This window comes from Macrobrachium nipponense, chromosome 23 (genome assembly GCF_015104395.2).
Source record: "Macrobrachium nipponense isolate FS-2020 chromosome 23, ASM1510439v2, whole genome shotgun sequence".
In the NCBI taxonomy this organism is placed as follows: Eukaryota; Metazoa; Arthropoda; class Malacostraca; order Decapoda; family Palaemonidae; genus Macrobrachium; species Macrobrachium nipponense.
The window spans coordinates 16,688,822-16,710,222 of record NC_061090.1 but is presented as its reverse complement, the minus strand read 5'-3'; the positions used below and the strand labels follow the sequence as shown (position 1 = coordinate 16,710,222).

Here is a 21,401-nt window from a genome sequence, read left to right as displayed (position 1 = left end):
TTCATTACCCAAGGACTGATAAGGTTAAAAACCTTTTTTTTTTTTTTTTTTCCCAGAATTGACCCAATGAATATTAGGTAACGAAGCCCTTTTTTCCAGGTTAACCCCAATTGAACCCTAATTGGGTAAGAAGGCCTCCGGTTAACCCATGACTGATTAGGTAAAAAGCCTTTTTTCCAGGTTAACCCAATGACTGATTAGGTAAAAAGCCTTTTTTCCCAGCTTAACCCAATAACTGATTAGGTAAAAACCGTTTTTTTTTTTCAGGTTAACCCGATGACTGATTAGGTAAAAAGACTTTTTTCCAGATTAACCCAAGGACTGATTAGGTAAAAAGCCTTTTTTTCCAAGTTAACCCAATGACTGATTAGGTAAGAAGCCTTTTTTCCAGGTTAATCCAATGACTAACTAGATAGAAATAATTTTTTCCAAGTATAAGAAGCCTTTTTTCCAGGTTAACCCAATGACTGATTAGGTAAAAAGCCTTTTTTCCAGGTTAACCCAATGACTGATTAGGTAAAAAGCCTTTTTTCCAGGTTAACCCAATAACTGATTAGGTAAAAACCGTTTTTTTTTTCCAGGTTAACCCAATGACTGATTAGGTAAAAAGCCTTTTTTCCAGGTTAACCCAATAACTGATTAGGTAAAAACCGTTTTTTTTTCCAGGTTAACCCGATGACTGATTAGGTAAAAAGACTTTTTTCCAGATTAACCCAAGGACTGATTAGGTAAAAGCCCTTTTTTTCCAGATTAACCCAATGATTGATTAGGTAAAAAGCCTTTTTTCCAGATTAACCCAATGACTGATTAGGTAAGAAGCCTTTTTTCCAGGTTAACCCAACTGATAAAATTTTTTAGGTAAAAAGCCTTTTTGGTTTTTACAAAGCCTTTTTCCAGGTTAACCCAATGACTGATTAGGTAAGAAGCCTTTTTTCCAGGTTAACCCAATGACTGATTAGGTAAGAAGCCTTTTTTCCAGGTTAACCCAATGACTAACTAGATAGAAATAATTTTTTCCAAGTACATAATCTCGAATGTTTCAGTCATACTTATTCCTCGGCCGAGGACGCTTTAATTAAATAAGACCGACGTATTCTTTTTGCTAAAATAAGGTGAATACAGTAAAAATACATCAATTACGAAACTGATGCAGTGCAGACCGCACCATGTTTTCTTGTCTTTTTAGAAAAGAAAAAGTCACCGTGGGTTACTAGTGATTATTTCTGCATTCGCTACAAAAGTGCGATGGAAATTAAAGGTACAGCTGGTTCAATGATTGCGGGAGAAGAGTAGTTATTTGTTTGTGCTGGGAATAAACAATAAAACAGACCAGTACTCCTTTGTAGAGTTCGTTCAACATCAATTTGCCTTATATTTATTTATTTGCATCATCACAGATAAATACACAAATCAAACACAAACATTGATAGTATTAACTGAATGATCTTCCTAATCTCTCAAAAATTAAATCAAACATTATGAATATTCTCAGCGTTAGAAATAAAGCATTCAAACATGTGCACTGAACGGCTGAATATGTCAAGTTTGCTTGGCTCGTAGATTGAATTTCCAGATTCATTCTCTTGGCTGCTGAATTAGATGCGAATGATTCTGATGAAGCACGATTTATCCTAATATTAGATAGAGTTCAGTTGTTCTACCTCGTCCAGCAATAGCCATATTGAAATCGCATTGAGTAGAGCTGGCCCACAAGTAGTTTTGGGAATTATTTTGTCGCCATGAAACGAAATGAGTAAGAGGCTATGGGATACGAGGTACTTAATGAGGGACTAAGTATTATGCCATAAGACATACGGAAAGTTATGAGAATCTCATGCCGTAAAGGATATGCAGTAAGAATCTCTTGCAATAAAACTTATTATTCCGCATCCGAGAAAAACTTCTTCGAATTTTTATCGAAAAAAGATACGGGTTGATGATAATAGGTTGTTCTCGTACATTAATGATCAAGAGGATAAGATACAACGATAGATAGAAGCTTAAGAGAACAACTGGTAATTTCAACGTTTCCTCTGCTCGAAGTAATCTTCCATAATCGCCGTTGCAAAAAAATTTCCTAGTGTTGTAATGAAAAATTTCAATATCGGAGAAAATTACACTTTACTTAAACTTTCCTGAAATAGATTTCCAATTCCACATTACTGCAACACCTACCTGTCTTTAAGAAGGTTACAGAACTAACGCGAACGCCTCATTAACAATGGTGGGAATAAATTACTAGAGCACCAAAAAGCTAATGATAAATCTGCATCACGATGCATAACTCCACTGATGTGTAACTTTCCATATGTGAGAGCTACATTTCTCTGTTGATAGTACCATGATCCAATAACAGTTCCTGGTGATAATGACAAAACAATTGAGTAAACACCGCTGGAAGACAATAGCACTGGTTCTTTCACAACGGCAGAAACAGTGCTATGACATCCAGTTTGGCTTATGTCTACATCCACTTCTCTCAGTGTATACCCAGAGGAGTTTCGTATCACTAAATGATGTGCATGCATGAAATAGTTATTTACATCCACGTGGAAGGCATTGTACTTTTTCACCAGATTGATTTCAAAGCGACCTACAATAATATCCTTGTTAACTCTCACACAGCTTAGAAGTTCGTACTCACAGGGACGTCCACTACCCATTGGATGATAATTCCTTTCCCTATAATGATGATTTTGGCCAGTGAATCTTTCTTCCTCTAACGACCGAAAATCAACATTCTCTGGAGCCCATTCAGGATTAATAATGGTGGGTTTTACAACAACATTGTTCCCCTTTCCGAGGGAGATCTGGTGAAGCTGACTGTAGGGTACCCATGTCTTTCTGTCCGGATTAATTAACGCCACAGGTGCTGGTACGGCTCAAGCGCTGGCGGTGGCAAGCCCGCCATCATCGCCGCCGGGGCAATATGGAGTACCTCGTCTCTCTGTTGGGACTGCAAATGGCAGGCAGAGAGATATTAAGAACACGCTTGATGTTCATCATGATGGCGTTGCTCTCCTCTGGTGTCAGCACCCCAGACGGCATCACGTGTTCCACGAAGTCGTCCAGAGTCATTGTCAGGAACCGGATGTGCGGCAGCAACGTTTCGATCTCCTGACGAAGGCCTTTGGGGCACTTAGCGGATGTTGAGGAGTTGTCTGATAGTAATGTTGCCCTGGGAGATATATAATACAAAATGGAAGCTTATACGACATACTACAGTTCAAGTAAAAAATCGAAGTACGTACTTGAATGTCGTCAACCCAATGACAAATCAAAACCAACAACTAGTGCAAACATCAGAAGAGAGAGTCGGTCTGTTTACTTTGTTTCTAATGTTTTCAGATTTTCTTCCTTTACTTTGTTTGAATACACTGCTTCTCTCTTGTGCTGCGCAAATGTTTCTGTTTTATCACAAGTATGAAATAAATCTAAAACCTTTAAAATTTGACGGTGCCTTCAATTAAGCATTCTCTAACAAAAAATTATAGATGTTCACAATGTAAGTAGTTCCAAGATTTTTGTGTCTTCAGTCTATTCACAATAGAGGATTAAAAGTAATAAGCTTCAGCAACCTACTAAAAGACATCGCGAATTCCATATTAATACTGAAAATACAGTGTACAAAGGAAATTATTAAAGTATTTACACCTCAAATTACCATTGCAAGAGTCCTTTGAAAACAGCAACTTCTGATGCGACAGCTAGCTTCTGCTGCAGAAGATCCTCCATGCACTGCACTGAGAGTTGGCCTATGTGTGGTGAAGACAGAACCTCGTGCGACTCACTCACAACCTAAGACATGCACAGAGCACTAGAAGTTCTGCAAGTGTATTGGTTGAATATTCACATATCTACCTGAGCCAAAGAGCAATGTATCATGCATGCAGTCATCCATGAAATTAATTTGCAATATATTTCGAAGGCATTCAGTCATAAATGAATTTACAATATTGATCAAACACACAAGTCTAAATTATTTTTTGGCTTTGCTAGGATGGTCATTTGTTAAAAAGCAGCTAAAATTATGATTTGCTCTAAAGTTACTTTCGACTTAAAACACCCCAGCAGAGCCCATTGAAACATTATGTAAAAGTAACGCGTGGTAACTGTTCTATCAACTTACTTTCCTACACTTCTGCTTCAGCTCCGAGTCCTCATACAGAAATGACATTTCATACACCAAAGCCAAGTTGTTCAGGTCTACGCGTGACTGTAGATACTGTTGGGATAAACAGGACCGGTTAACTTTAATGAAATTTAGGTTATAAAGCCAACAACTTGGCCACTTTCTGCCATTCAGTGCTGAAGACAGTGAAACGAAGGAATTGGAGTAGTTGGACAGCTGGGTAAGAGGTCCAGAAAATAATGCAGACGAGGCACAAGGATCTAAGGGTGGAGCTCAGATAAAGGCCAACAGCTGCAACGAAGAATTGCTCAAGTTAAAGAGACGTTTGACAGCAAGACTGAAGAAAGGAAGTTGATACGAAGGTAAAATAATTACTTGTCAAGTGGGTGCAGCTAATGCTAACAGTACATCACTTGCATTGCACTGACAGTCCACCCCTTTGTGGGATGCCCAGGACTGATAAGATGATGGTAAAGTAATGAAAAATCTGTATATCTCACTCATTCTGTTGAAATGGTGATGATTATGGTACAAAAACTTGAATTGTTGATGATTATATTAAAAAAAACTCCAGCAACTTTCGTTACAATACAACCTTACACAAGCCTATCCTCAATTTCTTCAACCTGATACGTCTATGTACTTAACATAAACTTCCATCTGCCAAACAGATATATCTGCATTTATTGTTCCATCTAACTGGCTGTCATTTATCCTCATAGAATAGAATAGAATATAGAATTTAGGCCAAGTAATGGGACCTATGAGGTCATTCAGGGCTGGTATATTACCCTCAGAATCATACTCTCCCATTATATATGGTCAAAGACCCTCCAAACTCTCTAGATACTGCATATCCTTTCCCTGTCCCAGCCAGTGCTGTGTCACTCCACTCGCACATACATCTCATGTCCTCTTGACTTCTTGCCTCTCTCAGTCCACAAATAAATTTTAAGTAAACATTACTGGGACACAAAAGCACTGGTTTTTCTAAAATGGCAGAAATACTGAAATGACGTCCACTGGGGCTTTCTACCACATCCATTTCTCTTAGTATTTTTAAGCAAGCTTTCTCAGTTTCAAGTATGCCATGTATAACTTTTCCCTTTCAATTAAAGTTTTTCAGATAACCATTCGATAATACAGCCTCCACACCCACCTCCCTAGTTTAGCCTACCACTTCGTTATTTTACACTAATCATTCATGATACACATATACTGGTATAACTATACTCTGTTTTTTTTCCATCTGCACACCCGCTTGTGGTGGTTGCGCATGGTAACACTGCGTCCAGGGCTTTAATAGTTGCAGTATGTGTAAGTGTTAGTTAAATAAAAGGATATAAGTTTTAGTTAAATAAAAGGATATCTTGGTGTACATTTGCAACTGAAAAGTGTTTTAATAATTTACTGTATGCGAATTACACTGTTAATATTCAAAATAGGATATTATTATAATCGTTGAATGTAACTATCTAAAGCCAGGGACGCAGTGTTATCATACAAAAACACCACAGGCGGGTGGACAGATGGAAAAAAACCGAGTATAGTCATGAAAGGCCATCAAAATCCTTGCTTTCTATTTAACCATTAACCATTACCCTTGCAAAAAGGGTTACTTAACCTCTAAACCATTTCTTCCAAACATTCCCTCACCACACAGACCTTTCACGTCTAGGTTTACTGCTCGTCAGTGTTTCACGTTTACTTATGGCCAAATTTATGCTAAACCTTTCCGCTTATGCGTCATTCAGCACTGCCTTTTTTCCTTGTCCTCATTAACAAAACTTGGATCTATCCTAGATTGTGACAGGCAACAACGCGCCGACCGCCCCCACAAGGGGATTTTGGGGGTTATGTTTATGTTGTGAGCGGGAAGGGGAAGCGATTGGAAACTATGTAGGCACTTGTCAGGTTGGAACTGAGAGGCAAATAAAGTCAGTTTTTTATGTCTGCCTTTGATTTATCCTGCCACACTGGTCTACACGATCAACAGATCCATATGATACTTACAGCCTTTTGTTTATTGCTTTTACTGTCATCCTTAACGGCCTTTTACTAAACATGCCACAGAGATGGATACATACACTAAGCCTTTCATTTTCTCATGCCACCATTTACTGTAGTTGTATGCCTTTTTCGCTCTCTGATCCGCGTGACTTATATGTAAAAAAAAAAAAAAAAAAAAAAAAAAAAACTGCAAACAAAAAAAAAAAAAAAAAAAAAAAAGAGAAAATTAATAAAAGTTACGAGTACCTAGTGCTTTCAAGTATTCAATATATACTTCCTCAGGTTACTGAGTATTAGAAACTTCGGTTCTGCACTAAGAGTCAATTCAACTCATTTTCACATGATAGCCGAGAGCTGAATTTGTAACAAGTTAAGTATATCTTAGTTGTACCAGACCACTGAGCTGATTAACAGCTCGCCTAGGGCTGGCCCCAAGGATTAGGTATTTTTACATGGCCAGGAACCTATTGGCCACCTAGCAACGGGACCTACACCATATTGTGGGATCCGAACCACATTATATCAAGAAATGAATTTCTATCACCAGAAATAAATTCCTCTGACTCCGCGTTGCCGAGCCGTGAATCGAACTTCTTACCACCGGACTGGTAGATTTGTAACACGTGGCTGCTAATGATACCTTTCTCACATTTTTTTACTATACATTTTCAATTACTAAGCCACACATAACCATTTACAGTGATTCCACTTAACCTTGGAGGTATTCAAAACACTGAAAACGATATATATGGATGCAGAGATGACAGATACTTATTGTTTATCTGCCTCGAGATATGAGAGTTACCATCTACTCTGCTGTGCATATTTCTGTTCGATTTACAATGCTGCACTGAGAATCGAAGCCATTCTACCTCCACAAGATATATATATATATATATATATATATATATATATATATATATATATATATATATATATATATATATATAGTATATATATATAAGAAAATATATTTTGAATTAGTGACAAAACTATTATAAATCGCATATTACAAACAGCACTGACTATCAAAGCAGAGATTACGTGACATTAATTCTTAAGAGCAGAATATGAATCTTGACATATATATACAATATAATAATATATATATATAATATATATATATATATATATATATATATTTATATATATTATATATATATATGTCAGTTCATATTCTGCACTTAAGAATTAATGTCACGTAATCTCTGCTTTGATAGTCAGTGCTGTTTGTAATATGCGATTTATAATATTTTTGTCACTAATTCAAAATATATTTTCTTATATATATATATATATATATATATATATATATATATATATCTTTGTGGAGGTGGAATGGCTTCGATATATATATATATATATATATATATATTATGTATATATATATATTATATATATTATTGTATATATGTGTCAAGATTCATATTCTGCTCTTAAGAATTAATGTCACGTAATCTCTGCTTTGATAGTCAGTGCGTTTGTAAATAGCGATTTATAATAGTTTTGTCACTAATTCAAAATATTTTTAATATATATCATATATATATATATAATATATAATATATATATATATATATATATATGTCAGATTCATACTCTGCACTTAAGAATTAATGTTACGTAATCTCTGCTTTGATAGTCAGTGCTGTTTGTAAAATGCGATTTATAATAGTTTTGTCACTAATTCAAAATATATTTTCTATACCTTCACATACGTTGAAACCCCTTGATATTATAATAATGAACTTCACTTTATGATTAATTCGTACCTCAAGGGAATCATGTCTGATAAATGCATCTACTGACGCCACGAATTGGGCCTATGCCTTTGTGAATTTGATACAGTGATGAAAGTGGCTTATCCATTAAGTTATCGTGGTACAGTAGGTAGATAAAATTTGACCTCGGCTCTGCCATTAAATCCAGGTTCTGTATGAAGCGCTAAAACCAGCCCATCTTCACTATGATAGCAGTACTACGTTTGTAAAACGTGGCTAAGTTACGATGGTTTAATCGGCAATTCACACAACTTTTCTGTGGCAAGAATGAATTGAGTATCAAAGGGACTTTGGCTTAAAGGAAGAACCACGGGCCTATGAAATTTCCACCTTAGTTGCTTCTTACGCTTATGAAGAGGATTTATCCACAACACACAACAACCAGGGCCCTACGTGCTTTAACCAACATGTCCAATCACACACATATGTGAGTTTCACTACACTGGTAGTTCATTTCAATACTCTGAATGTGAATTTCCAACAACACAAAACTAAAGACATACGTACCTCAGAGCAAACAGAAAAAAGGGAACTCATCTGGTATTTGTTTGCAAGCTTGTACACCATGACTGCCATATCAACATTGGGCAGAGATGCGTTTCCTTTGTAAATGTATCCCATAAGAAATACAAATGCCTCTGGTGGATCATCAGGAAGTGTGAGGTCTGCTTTTTCTGCCATGGGACCGTAGAACATTGCTTCAAACACTGGTGAGCTCATGGCCAGTATGAGTCGATGGACCTTTTGCAAAGAGAACAAGGATTGAAAGATGAGCAATAACATATCAAAAGAAGTTTCAGTTTGATACTGAGGTCAAAATTCATCGGTTAATAACACAAACACAATCATATTTGTTCCAGTGTGACATTGGTGTGCTTTTGATGACGTATGAAAATGTGTAAAGTGTGTTTAGAGTGACCGTATGGCCCAAGGATCACCCTTTCGAATCCCAAGGCCTTTTGTAGAGTCCAGACCCCTCCTGCCCCCTTCCTCTACCCTTATAATGACCCTTATACTATTAGCCCTCTTCCAAGTCTCACTCATTTTCTGAGTCCACATACAGGGTTAAATATGAGGAAAATATCTAACTTAATGACATTTTACGTATTCATTCCAAAAGCAAGTTGAAGTAGGTACAGCTAATATAGTTGGTTATTTATTACTTAAAATGTGGGGGGAAAAGATAATTTATTATCGAACTTCCAAAGCAAATACACCAAAAGAATTCATCTGACAAAGGCCTTATTTTCCCATCTTTCCCACAATTTAGATCTTCTTGCTTCACTGATCGTAGCGAATATTGCCGGTCATAATAGAATCATGAAGTTGTGGAGATGTGATGCAGTGGTCCAGCCAGGAGGTTGTAATTACGTCCGCTCTATTATGTACATATGAGTAGGAAGAGGGAGGGAGGAGCATTACATCGCTAATTTGGAGAGCATGATTTTGACAGAAGCGAGTAAGTTCATTATAAAATTGTTTTGTGGGGTGAGAATTAAGGTCCCCTATTATACAAATATGATCAGCAGGAGAATCTTGAATAATACTGTGTAACTCCCCTAGGATCATGCAGTAATGATCAAAATTATTGTTATTTTCCCATGGCATATAAACATTACTGTCACTTGAAGCCCCAGCAATCTGTCACTCCTGTAGGTCATCACCATTATCATATTGTCTAACGATTTGTGCCATAGGAAAGAAAGTTCCCCTTTCGGGCGACCGGCTATGATTTGATCTGTAACTTGCATCGATGAAGTCGAGAAGGTTCTGAAGTCTTCATGAATTGAATCGCAGATGACAAGGTCATGTGGCCAGAGGAGCGTTTCTTGCAATGCAATGATGCCGTTGAAATTTTTGCAAAACATGTTTAGGAGAGGAATGTTCCGCTTGAGGCCAAAAATATTCCAAGAGATTATGTTTTTAAGGAATCCATGGCTACTCACGAAGATGGGAGATGAATGCGCTGATCATTTGGGTGGATGGGGGGTTAGCTAGGGGGAGTGGGCAGTCACTCGCCATGGGCGATTGGCTGGCACTTGCAGTGGAAATGACCATGGTTGGAGTGTCGGTAAGTTCCCCTGGGGGTGGTTGGTCCCGGATTAGGTTATATCTTGAAACTAATATATTAGGACCGAAATTCTCGCCTTTAAGAACGTCGAGGTGTTGAAATAGGCAGGTAATCCTATAAGCCACTTTATGTTTACTTCTGCATGGGAGTTCGTGAGAGATAAGTGGGTCAGAGCCAGTGAGAAACTTGACTCTCTCCACTATGGCGTCTAGCGTCACCGATGAGCTCAGATTTTGAATTGCTACATGACATCTCTTCTCAGGTGTCGGGCGAGGTGAAACTCGAATGTTGGGCTCTGGTCCAGCGGCCAAATGAGAGGTTCTTCTCTTCTTTCTGCTTGTTTGTATCTTCCAGCCGCCAGACCCCTCAAGATCACTCTCATCTGCATCTACGATGGGGGGTTGTGGGGGAGAGATAGGGTGGGGAGGATCACGAGGGGTGGTAATCATCACCGGAGGTCTATCTTCCACCGAAGGCACTGGGGAGGGAGGGGAGGTTTTGAGACCAACAGTCCCCTCGGAACGGCCTACAGGTGAAGGGGGCACTTCCGTGTTGCTGGGAGGCGAGGAAAAACTGGATGCCGCATTCATAGGAGTCTGGTGGCTATCTGTGCGATTGTCTATTGATCCCTGCACTCCTTTGATCGCATCCCAGATCCGTGTGAGATTATTTGTTTCCACAGTTTTAAGACTGTCTAGGGATTCCTGTAGTCCTTTGATCACGTCCCAGATTCTTGAGAATTTATCATTTGTCTCCTCGATTTTTTTCTGAGCTTTTCCCAACTGATTTTGCTGTTTGGAAGGCATTTTCTGCTGTGTGGTACACCGCAGGTAGGCTTAGGTCAGCAGGCCCCTTTGGAGGCAGATTGTAAGGGTCATCGGCGTAGATTTCCACTGAGCCGGTCCTTAGCCACTTAGTGATATATGATATTTTCTTGCGAGATGACAAGTTCTTCGCGGATCACTCCTTGAGAATGCTCTCTGGTATCAGATCTTTACATTTCGTATATGCAACGTTGATTTCCTCATCGGAGAAGGCATCACTGACAGATTGTATAGCGGACTCGACGTCAGAACGGTTCGATTGGTATTGTATATAGTAAAGACAATTGTTCACGAGTACAGAACTTGTGTGTGGGGCACAGGCACCGGTAGGTGCCAGGGTCACTTGCGCAACGGTTGGAGGTTGGTCGGATGACATTTTTGTGGTAAGGGAAGGGCCAAGCACTAACACATACACTGCATTCTTTTACCCATTTCCCAGGACCAATAGGCCTCGAGTAGCTGTGATTTGAAAGATTTCTAGGGCACTGATTGGAGCAGAAAGAATATTAGAATATCTGCAATTGCACAACACTCTCCGGCTTACACGCCGGGTATTACGTAGAGACACTATTAACACATTGCTTACTATAAAAGGTATAATCACCAAGGGCGAAAAACCCTTCTTATCTGTGAAGAAACGCAAGAAAGACCTCCAACAAGTCCGCCCCACACACTATTCCTCTGTGATGCAGATAAACCCGATTTCCACAAACAATTTATTACAACTTATACACAATAGGATACAAGAGACAGTGTAACTTTATTATTATTATTATTATTATTATTATTATTATTATTATTATTATTATTATTATTATTATTATTATTATTATTATTATTATTATTATTATTATTATTATTATTATCATCATTATTATATATCAAGACTGTTAACCCTGTTCGCATGGAACAGCCTACAGAGGCAATTGACTAGAAATTCAAGTTTCCAAAGAACAAAGCATTTACACGAAAAAAATGACAGAAGCCAGTAGGAAAGGAATTACAGAAAGAAGAGAGCCGTTTTTTGAAAAGAAGAAAAAACAGATAATGAAATGATAAATGAATCGATAAAAATATAAAAAAATTCTTAAAATGCAAGATGAATTGTTTTGTGGAGTAATGCAGTACATCTTTGCTAACTCAAAAGGTTGTCATTGCACATCCGCCCCCCCCCCCCCCCCCAAGGGACAGGGAGGCCGTTCTGCAGTCCAATGGTGCGGAGAAGTCATGGATCACTTGTGATTCATCCGTTGATGGTTCAAGTCATGACTGCTAATGTTAGGCAACAGAAACCTACCACCACAAACCACTCTACCTAGAAGAGATAAATCTCTGAGAGGCAGACATTAACACTGAAGAGTAGCATTCAAGTAAAAATTAGACCTAAACTGATTTTACCATTCTTTAAATATATGAGGCCTTAACATCTCAGCCGTAAGATGCAAGGCCAAAGGTGCACCAAGTACAGTCCACTTCAGACTCATTCAGCAGAATCCCGTCCACTTGAAGAGGATCAGGTGGAAAAATCAGTGTGAGATTTACTAAACAATGATTTTGTTCACTCTAGTACCCCCACCGAACTACATTTCACTAATCCGCTCCATGTCACGACTGAGACTAAGAGCAGCTTCATTTCTCATACATCAACATACTGAACAATTTTGTTTTCAAGGCCAACAGTCATGTCACTTGTATACGCTAAAAATGATGGGACAAATAACACTACCTTGTGAAGCACCAGACACAGAGGTCTTGGTTTGCTACAGCTCCCATTAACAGATACTCGCTGCCGCCTGTCAGTAAGAAAACCTTGAAGAAATCCTAGAACATATCCACCCTCTCCAAGACTCTTAAGTTTGAAAATAAGTGCCTGTGATTTACATCGAAAGCAGCACTAAAATCTATTCAAATTACTCTAGTCTAAAGCCCTCATCAAGGTTCTCTTGCAAACTGTATGCAAAGGAGCATTGCAGGTACCTGACTTGTTCCAAAATACATACCGACTATTAGCTAACAATCCTTTGGATTTTCACATACTTATACAGTGGTTTACAAATAGGCAACTTGAAGAGCACAGGGAGAATAGATACATGCCATGTAGATACTGCATTCAGCAGATATGCCACTTGTGGATAAGCACAGTATTACTACCCTTGGACTCGTTGGCAAGGATACTACACCGACATAAGAATCTACAGATTATAGAATCTACTAATCTTGGGAAGCATCGCACCAGTAAATCTTTTTAAAAAGAGAGGGAAGACACCATCAGGACCTCCTCCACATCAGCTATCAAGATTATCAAGATTTATCTATCTTACCATTCCTAGAGCAAAGTGCACACTTTGTAAGAATAGGTTTTGGATGACAAGCATCAGGAACGAGTTCTTTCTCTGTGAAAAGTAGGCCTACATATTGTCTTCGAAATGTGGCATTTCACTCATGAAAAATTATGTGACAGATCTAAAGACTATTTCTGAGCCATATATTTCGAGGTATCTTCAAGTTCAGCATCTTTGAGAAAAACACAAGAATTACGTTGACATGCCCTCAACTGCCATACTTCTCTGCTCTAGTCCGGTGACAACTCTTCTGTTGTATCAAATTTCAATAAATATTGGTAAAATTTGTCACAAGGTCAGATGATTCATTATGGTTTGTCACTGCATGATCAAATTTGTTATCTGTGTCAGACACAAGTTTAGAGCTTTTAGCAGGCATTTTAAACATTGCCGCTTAAAGCCCCAAACTTTACCATTGTACAAATGTGTGCAAATGTATTGACACTGATGCTTGAATGTGTTCAGGCAAACACATTTAATGCCGAAAAATAATATCACCAAGAACTGTGACCAAGGATTTAAAAGCAATTATTGAATTTCTGATGCAATAATACACAAGTCGGCCAATTTGTCATTTGTATTCATACCACAGAGCACTCGCACACAATATATATATATATATATATATATATATATATATATATATATATATATCTATATATATATATATATATATGTGTGTGTGAGATGGAAGGGGATATAATTAATAATGTGTTTAATATGCCAATGTGATGTGCTGTGACCTTTTTGGAATGCGCAGGCTACCCATAGAGACAGAGCCGAAGCAACGACCTGAGATAGCTGATAATTCGTTTCTGGGATGGCGTGATACGAAGGTGCATAGTTAAGCGGGTCAATGTTCATGAGTTCATGGGTCCTGTGCCTTTGAAAAACTGGCTGCGACCGGTTACATGGGGCGTTGACGAAGTGTGCATTCGTATGTACGTGTGTGCCTCTTCTATTCTTAATGGCATCCTTAGCCAAGTCTAGGGGAAGACTTGCAGAGAGGTCTGTGCGAGAAAGGCAGAGCCACGATGGCGGGTGCCAAAGAGTTTCTTGAATATAGTGCGTGATTTTCTGGGTTGGAGATGGGGAAGTGTTACCTTACTCTAGCCAAAGGGGTGGCTTGTTGATTGCTTGTAAAATGTCATATTTCATTTAGTCTATTGACTTTGTCTTTACGAGTGTGTATACTTAATTGTGTGTTCTCCTGTCTTTGTAACAGACGATTCTGGCAAGGGGCTGAGGGTCCCGGGTGGAGAGATTTGTGTGACAAATTACTGATTAAGACATTTACATATTGGGGGTTTAACTAAGTTAATTAGTCTGTGAGACTTGAGTTATTATCTTTCCATTCTTAAATAAATGTTATATTTTTCCATAACTTTGACTCTCATTTGATGACCTGTCAGAATGGAGAGAGAGAGAGGAGCGCGGAGGCTATGCCGATGATCGCTTAGAGAGAGAGAGAGAGAGAGAGAGAGATTGAGTGTGTTATTTGCCTACCACTTTGGCTGACGCATACCAAATAAAATACGAGATTCTTATCTCGTAACATATGTGTATATATATATATATATAATATATATATATATATATATATATATGCTGTCCGCTGTCCACCTCTTACAATGGTATAGGACGGCGACAGTTTGTATGTCTTTTCTTGCGACTGTTATACGCAAGCATTGTGGTTCTTTTTTCCCTTCTCGTCTGAGTGATATCTAGTAGATTTTGGTTCTTCTTTAGAATAAGGGAGATGACTCAAACGGACTGAGTTAACTTATTAACAACTTCATTTCTTAGCTCCATCACTGGAGTATAGGAATGGTTGGTCGGATGAACGCTTAGTTGGGAAATCTAAGTTGAACTGAACTATAGGAGGATCGCGTCAATAGCGTAACACTAGCTATCTCAGCGTTTTATAGAATAACAAGAATAAAATGAACACGTTTCCGCTACAGGTGAATAGGTCAACCGCTTACCATGGAAGGTGTTGTGATCTGTTTACAAGACATTCTAAATGTTTATTCAGACAAATGCAAACCAGGCTACTGCAAGCATTGCATAGCATGATCTAGTTTCACGTCCTGTTATGGCTCTTAGATTACACTCCTAATTCGCCAATGACCCCTTCGGTCATGGGTTTATTTACAGATATGGAATTTATCTGTATACAAAATGTAATATATTACATTAGCTCGGACAGCTACCATTCAAGCACTGAACATTAAAAGTTACGTTAAATATGTTTTCTAGGAGTGTGATCGTATATATAATTAGTCATAGCCATAAACAAGTGATTAAGGAAAATATGCAAAAAAGTATATGTAAAAAAAAAATACATACCTAATAGACATTCATAAATAAAGAAAAATGCATGGAAAATACAGATCCATGTTTGCTATATATGGCATAATGTTAGTAAATGATTATGAGGTACCACAAAACAAAAGGTTAGAATGTATACATGAATGGTTATAGTAATAGGTAACTCGTTTAAGAATAGCTGTTACCCCGTGGAGATACATAATTTATACATGATCATGGGTAACTGTTTAAGAATATTTGTTACCCTTGGTAAAGCTATAGATATATTATAATTCATATGATTGTGCACAAGATATAGATTCCAGGTACGTGCACGCACCGACATTTTAATATATAGGGCTTCAATATTTTATTAGGTGCCCAAAAGATATTTTAACTGTTCATATTTATAATTATATAGTTATATATACCATTAAAAGCAATGTCTCGGAGTTTCTTGTCCTACATATTGCCAGCGTACGGACCGCTTTTCACACACAACTCAATTCCAGACAATTTTCCTCCGAGTCAAGTGAAATGGCCAATTTCAAATGGCTCTAATGGTAAATGCTTTCAGCGCGATAGGAGTGTTGTCTGGATGTGACATGACGTTCCTCTGAAGATCCATCTGTGTTCGCCTCAACCTACGCCAAGCAAAGATGTTAGCGGTGATAAGAACCACCACCGTAACGCAAATCACGGGCAGCGACACGTAGAAACGAAGATTCCCCCCTGCATAAGTCATTGACGTGTGGTCCATCTCAGCTAGTTGCGTCAAACGATGAGCCACCTTCGCGTTGTATGGGAGAGGTAAGGATGGGATGACAGTGCTTGTCCACGTGAAATTCGCGAAATAGGCCCGTTCCCTGATGATAGTGTTAACTCCTTGGACTTTGTAGTTCGTGGACGTCCCAATGCAACCAATAGCGGCAACGAAGATCTGGGAGTGGGCCATGGATCCGTCTGGGCACGATACCTTAAAGCCTTCCTTTTCGTAACGCATCCACGAGCCGTTGTATAGCCTGTAATTGAACTTATTATCGTCAAAAGGATAAAGTTTTTTCAGACAACTTTCGTGTGTATGGGAGAGAGAACCGTTTAGCACTATACCTAACTCGCATGAATCCATTGATATATGATGGAATTCAAAAGGAGTCAGCTGTACAAACTTTATTATTCATGGCTTCTGAACAGTGAGTGAATTTGTCTAAGTCCTTAATGACTGTACATGTTTCCCTATCAGGGATATTACTGGACTTGAGTTATTCGTCATGAAAGTTGGGAACGGTGCAATTTTGTATGCTTGCCAAGCATCAGAAGAATCAAAGGGAATTGTAATCATGATCCTGTAATTTTCAACGCTTACTGATATTAAACTATAATAAAATTCTATCTTATGGGCGTCTAACAAAGGAACATAACCCAGTTTCTCCTGTCCGTTCTCCAAAGTTAAAGTAAGATCTTTAATAGGCAAAAGATGTGGTGATAAAACACCCCTTGTTGCTAGCATAATAGCTTCCACATAGTCTTTTGATTTCTCAATAAAATGTGAAATTTTGGTACGGATATGATCTATTTTCGAAATATAATACGCTAACGTTGCCAGCAAGTGTTGCACTTCATCGATATTACTAGAACGTTCGTTCACCAAACTCATTATTTGATTAATTGATGATAATTGTTTGCGAAGCTCTGACAAAACTGGTTCGTTTTCATGTTGCAAAAACTCAATTCTCTTATTCTGATCATTAATTTTAAGACGATTTGAAATTCCTAAGCCTAAACTTGCAACAGATCCAAAGATGTTTAGTGCTGCAAAGATAAACGGGTTGCGTCTTTCGGGGTTATTGTGCCGCACAGTCCACATCAGCAGATCTCGAGCCAGAGCTTCTGCCTCAGTAGTTTTGTTTAGCAAGTCGTATGATAACATTTCCGTGACGCTTAGTGTTTGTGCTAGCGAACTCTCTGGATTAATAGGAAAATGACGTTGGTGCATTTCATTCAACGAAACAGCGAACCTCAACAGGTCATTCTTTAGATTAATGACGTCATCCTCCGGGAGGAAAATCGCTTGCATATCTACTTCTATAACTATATTGCTTGCTGTAATGAAAACGTCTTCTGTTCTTTCAACAATGATGCCATGTGTAAAATCTATATTTTTTGTTTTAGCACTCTTCCCACACGACAAAGATGTCTGAACAAACAGTACCACTCCTAACAATAAAAGCTTCATTTTGGAAACCTGCAATGAGTAAAATATATGTAATTACTCATGTTAAAGAAAAATGTTTACATACAAATATTATATATATATAAGTTATTATACAAGTTTCATCGATACAAAAATTTCCCTCACTTCCTTCTACCCTTCTTTTAATTTCTTATGTGAGCCAATGGTACGATTCTCTTATCAGTGGGTTGGGATACGTTTTGAACTCTAAATCTATTGGCCGTTAATATTTCTAAAATGTTAAACGGGCCTTCAAACTTAGGTGTTAGTTTGTAGTTGAGTCCTTTGCGTACTTATACTTGTATGTATACCTTCTCACCCACGATATATGTTTTAGTTGGCTTAGCTATTTTATCATGATTCCTTTTCATTATGATTTGTGATTCTTCTAGATTCTTACGAAGTATATTATATCGACTTATGCTTGCATCCATAACATCCTTTAGAGGATTTGATAAATTGGTTGTAGGCGTAAATACATGGGAAGGCGTTCTAGCTGGGGTACCGTACAGTGCCTCGTGTGGCGACATTTTAATAGATACATGACATGAGTGATTAAGAGTGCTTAGTACCGCAGGTATGGCAATATCCCAGTTGGGGTCCAATCCCCCTAGTGTAACTCTTAATATGTTTAAAACCATTCGATTTGCTCTTTCCACTAGCCCATTCGACTCTGGGTGGTAGATCATGGTATTGATTTTCTTTATGCAAAGGAATTCACACAATGAGTTAAGGAAATGATTATTGAATTCTCCACCCGAGTCAGAGATTATCCTGTGTGGAATTCCATGTTTACAAATGTAGCACTCATAAAACTTCCTAGCGTATTCGATCGCGGTTTTAGTTTTAAGCGCTATCAGTTCTGTTTATCGTGTCAAGGCATCTATGATTACTAAGCGGTGCTTATTTCCTCTGTCTGACTCGTAAAACCCTGTTAATAAATCTAAATGTACTCTTTCAAAGGGTTGATTGGGCACGGGATAAGCCCCTAGGCTGACAGGTGTCTTCGTGTGCCCTTTGTTTTCCTGACAAGTGCGACAATTAGCTATGTGCTTTTTTATATCTGTAAGCATCGTATGCCAATAAAATAATGATTTGGCTTTCTGTGACATGATGGAGAATCCCGGGCGGCCATGCAATGGATTTGCATGCAACCAATTTAAGACAGTGGGTATAAGTGAGATTGGTACCACTACCTGGTCGTTAGTCACCTGTGGTGTGTTGCGGGTTTTCCTTGTCACGGATCTACACAGAATATTATCTTTGATTATATAATTCTGCTGCGTATACTTTATATATTCCTTTTCCTTAGGATTTCCGTTCAAAGCATTTATGATTTTTTCTAATTGCTGATCTTTTCTTTGTTCAGTCTGTATTAGTTCAGCACTCCAGCCCAGATCTTCCTGTTCAGATACAGTTTTAACAATAGGCATGGATGTTGATATATCTATTAATTCAGCTAATGGCTCCGTACAAGATGACGCGGGGTTACGTGATAATGCGTCAGCAATGATATTTGCTTTCCCAGGTAAATACCCGATCCTCGCGCCAAAGTCTTGGATGATCATATGCCACCGAGTTCGTTTGGGACTGTGACTAAAGCCTTTAAAGAAGTCGGTTAGGGGCTTATGATCAGTGAGAACCTTGACGGGATAACCGTATATTATGAACTTAAAATGCCCTAGTGAATTAACAATAGCTAGCCCTTCCTTATCTATTACTGCATATTTACTTTCGGAAGGTCTCAGTTTACGTGAATAAAAAGCTATAGGGAAAAACTGTTTGTCATATTGCTGAAGCAATACCCCACATACTCCTAGGTCTGAGGCATCCGTTGTAATAAAGAATTCCTTACCGAAGTCAGGAAATTTTAATATAGGAGAACTACACAGTTCATCTTTCAAGGTATCAAACGCCTGTTGATGTTTCTCAGACCATATGAAATCTACGCCCTTCTTCGTAAGATCAGTTAGGGGAGCGGCTATTATGGAGTAGTTGCGTATAAACCTCCTGTAGTACCCACTACACCCCAGAAATTGCTGTATTCCCTTGACGTTAGTAGGTATCGGAAAGTTACGGATAGCCGACACGTTATCGTGGACTACTTTAAGACCTTGACTAGACACTGTAAAATCTAAATAGACTAGTTCTGTTTTGAAAAATTCACACTTACTTATCTTTACCCTTAAATTATGCTGCCTTAGTCTCTGTAGCACTAGCTCCAGTTTACGTAGATGTTCTTCTAAGGTATTAGAAAAGATTACAAGGTCGTCCATATAGGTATGTAGGATATCCCCTAACAAGTCTCCAAGCACTATGTTGATCATTCTAGTAAATGTTATGGGAGCACAACGTAAACCAAAAGGCATACGCAAAAATTCATAATGTCCCCTGGCTGTGCTGAAGGCAGTGTATGGGATACTCTCTTCTTCTAATGGTATCTGGTGAAAGCCTTTAAGTAAGTCCAAACTGGTAAAATATTTGTTCTGACCTAGCAAAGATAAAATATTCGTCAGTACATGGCACTGGGAATCGATCAGGGACGTTTCCTCATTTAAGCGACGGAAGTCTACGCAGATACGCCAAGTTCGATCTTTTTTCGGTACAACTATTAACAGAAAATTATAAGGGCTGTTCGATTTCTAATGACTCCTTCTTCTAGCATTTTACCTACTTCATCATTTATCTCATTCTGGAATTTCATAGGGAGTCTGTGCGAAGGTGCATAGATAACTTCCTGCTTGTCTTTTAACCTTATTTGGTGTTCTATGACATCCGTTTTTCCTAAGGATCCATCCATAGTGGAGAAAACATTATGATATTCAGTTAAAAGATCAAGAAATTTCTGCTGAATTTCCTCTTCTTGAATGTCTTTATTGATTTTACTTTTAATAGATTGCAAAAGGGATTCATCCGCAACTGATTGAGCGTGATTGATCTCAGCGACGGTAAGAATGCGATGTTTATAAACTTCCACATCCAAGATATGTTGATTTTTGTGAATTACTAAAGTGGTATTCAAATGATTACAGACTTCAATGTTACATTGTTGTTGTGAGCCGACTGTATGGCTTGTGTGACAGACAATCCGTTAGTTTTCAGAGTGTCGGAAAGGATGAACATTTCAGATCCCGGCAAAGTTTTCTTTACTCGCACTAATATATTCGAAGTTACGTTCGGCTCGAGAGTTTGCGTGCAAGCTGATATTACGGGTGAGCGAGAATTCTGTTGGGTCGCATGTATTATTTCTTGATTCATGAGACAAGTGATTGGTTCCTCAACGTACGTTACTGTTTTATTTGTTGTCTCCTTTTTATCCAAAACTGATTTTAAGGTGTTAGAAGACTTATAGAATTTTCCTTTGATATACATGCCGTGTTTGGCAGGGGCTAAGGTAATGTTTTGAGTGCCCATAGATAGGTATCCTATAATTACAGTTGGATATATACCAATGTTTTGTACAACGATAAAGGTATCAGTAAACGTGTGCTTACCGACCTTGCACTGAATACGAGTTACTCCTACCACATTTAATTCATTATTTCCTATACCTGAGAGCCTTACTTCGGACTTCTCTATAGGGAAGTTCAAAAATAACAAGTGGTGAGTCCACAAATCCATGATATTACGTGGACTACCAGAATAAAAAAATAATGTGAAGGATCGGTGCTCTAAATTTACTGCATGTAATGTGGGGT

The 21,401-nt window shown here is 38.2% G+C and overlaps 1 protein-coding gene across 1 annotated transcript in view; it reads right to left on the bottom strand.

Annotated features, from left to right (window-relative positions):
* Nucleotides 1-1,046: 1,046 nt before the first annotated feature.
* The window catches only part of LOC135199050 (BTB/POZ domain-containing protein 3-like), a 33,069-nt gene continuing 12,714 nt past the window's right edge, over nt 1,047-21,401 (bottom strand). The window contains exons 2-5 of the mRNA XM_064226968.1: nt 8,431-8,664; nt 4,130-4,225; nt 3,665-3,798; nt 1,047-3,178 (exon numbers count right to left, since the gene is read on the bottom strand). Coding sequence (XP_064083038.1) covers nt 2,911-3,178; nt 3,665-3,798; nt 4,130-4,225; nt 8,431-8,664 — 732 coding nt within the window. The 3' untranslated portion in view covers nt 1,047-2,910. The remainder of the gene's footprint in view (nt 3,179-3,664; nt 3,799-4,129; nt 4,226-8,430; nt 8,665-21,401) is intronic.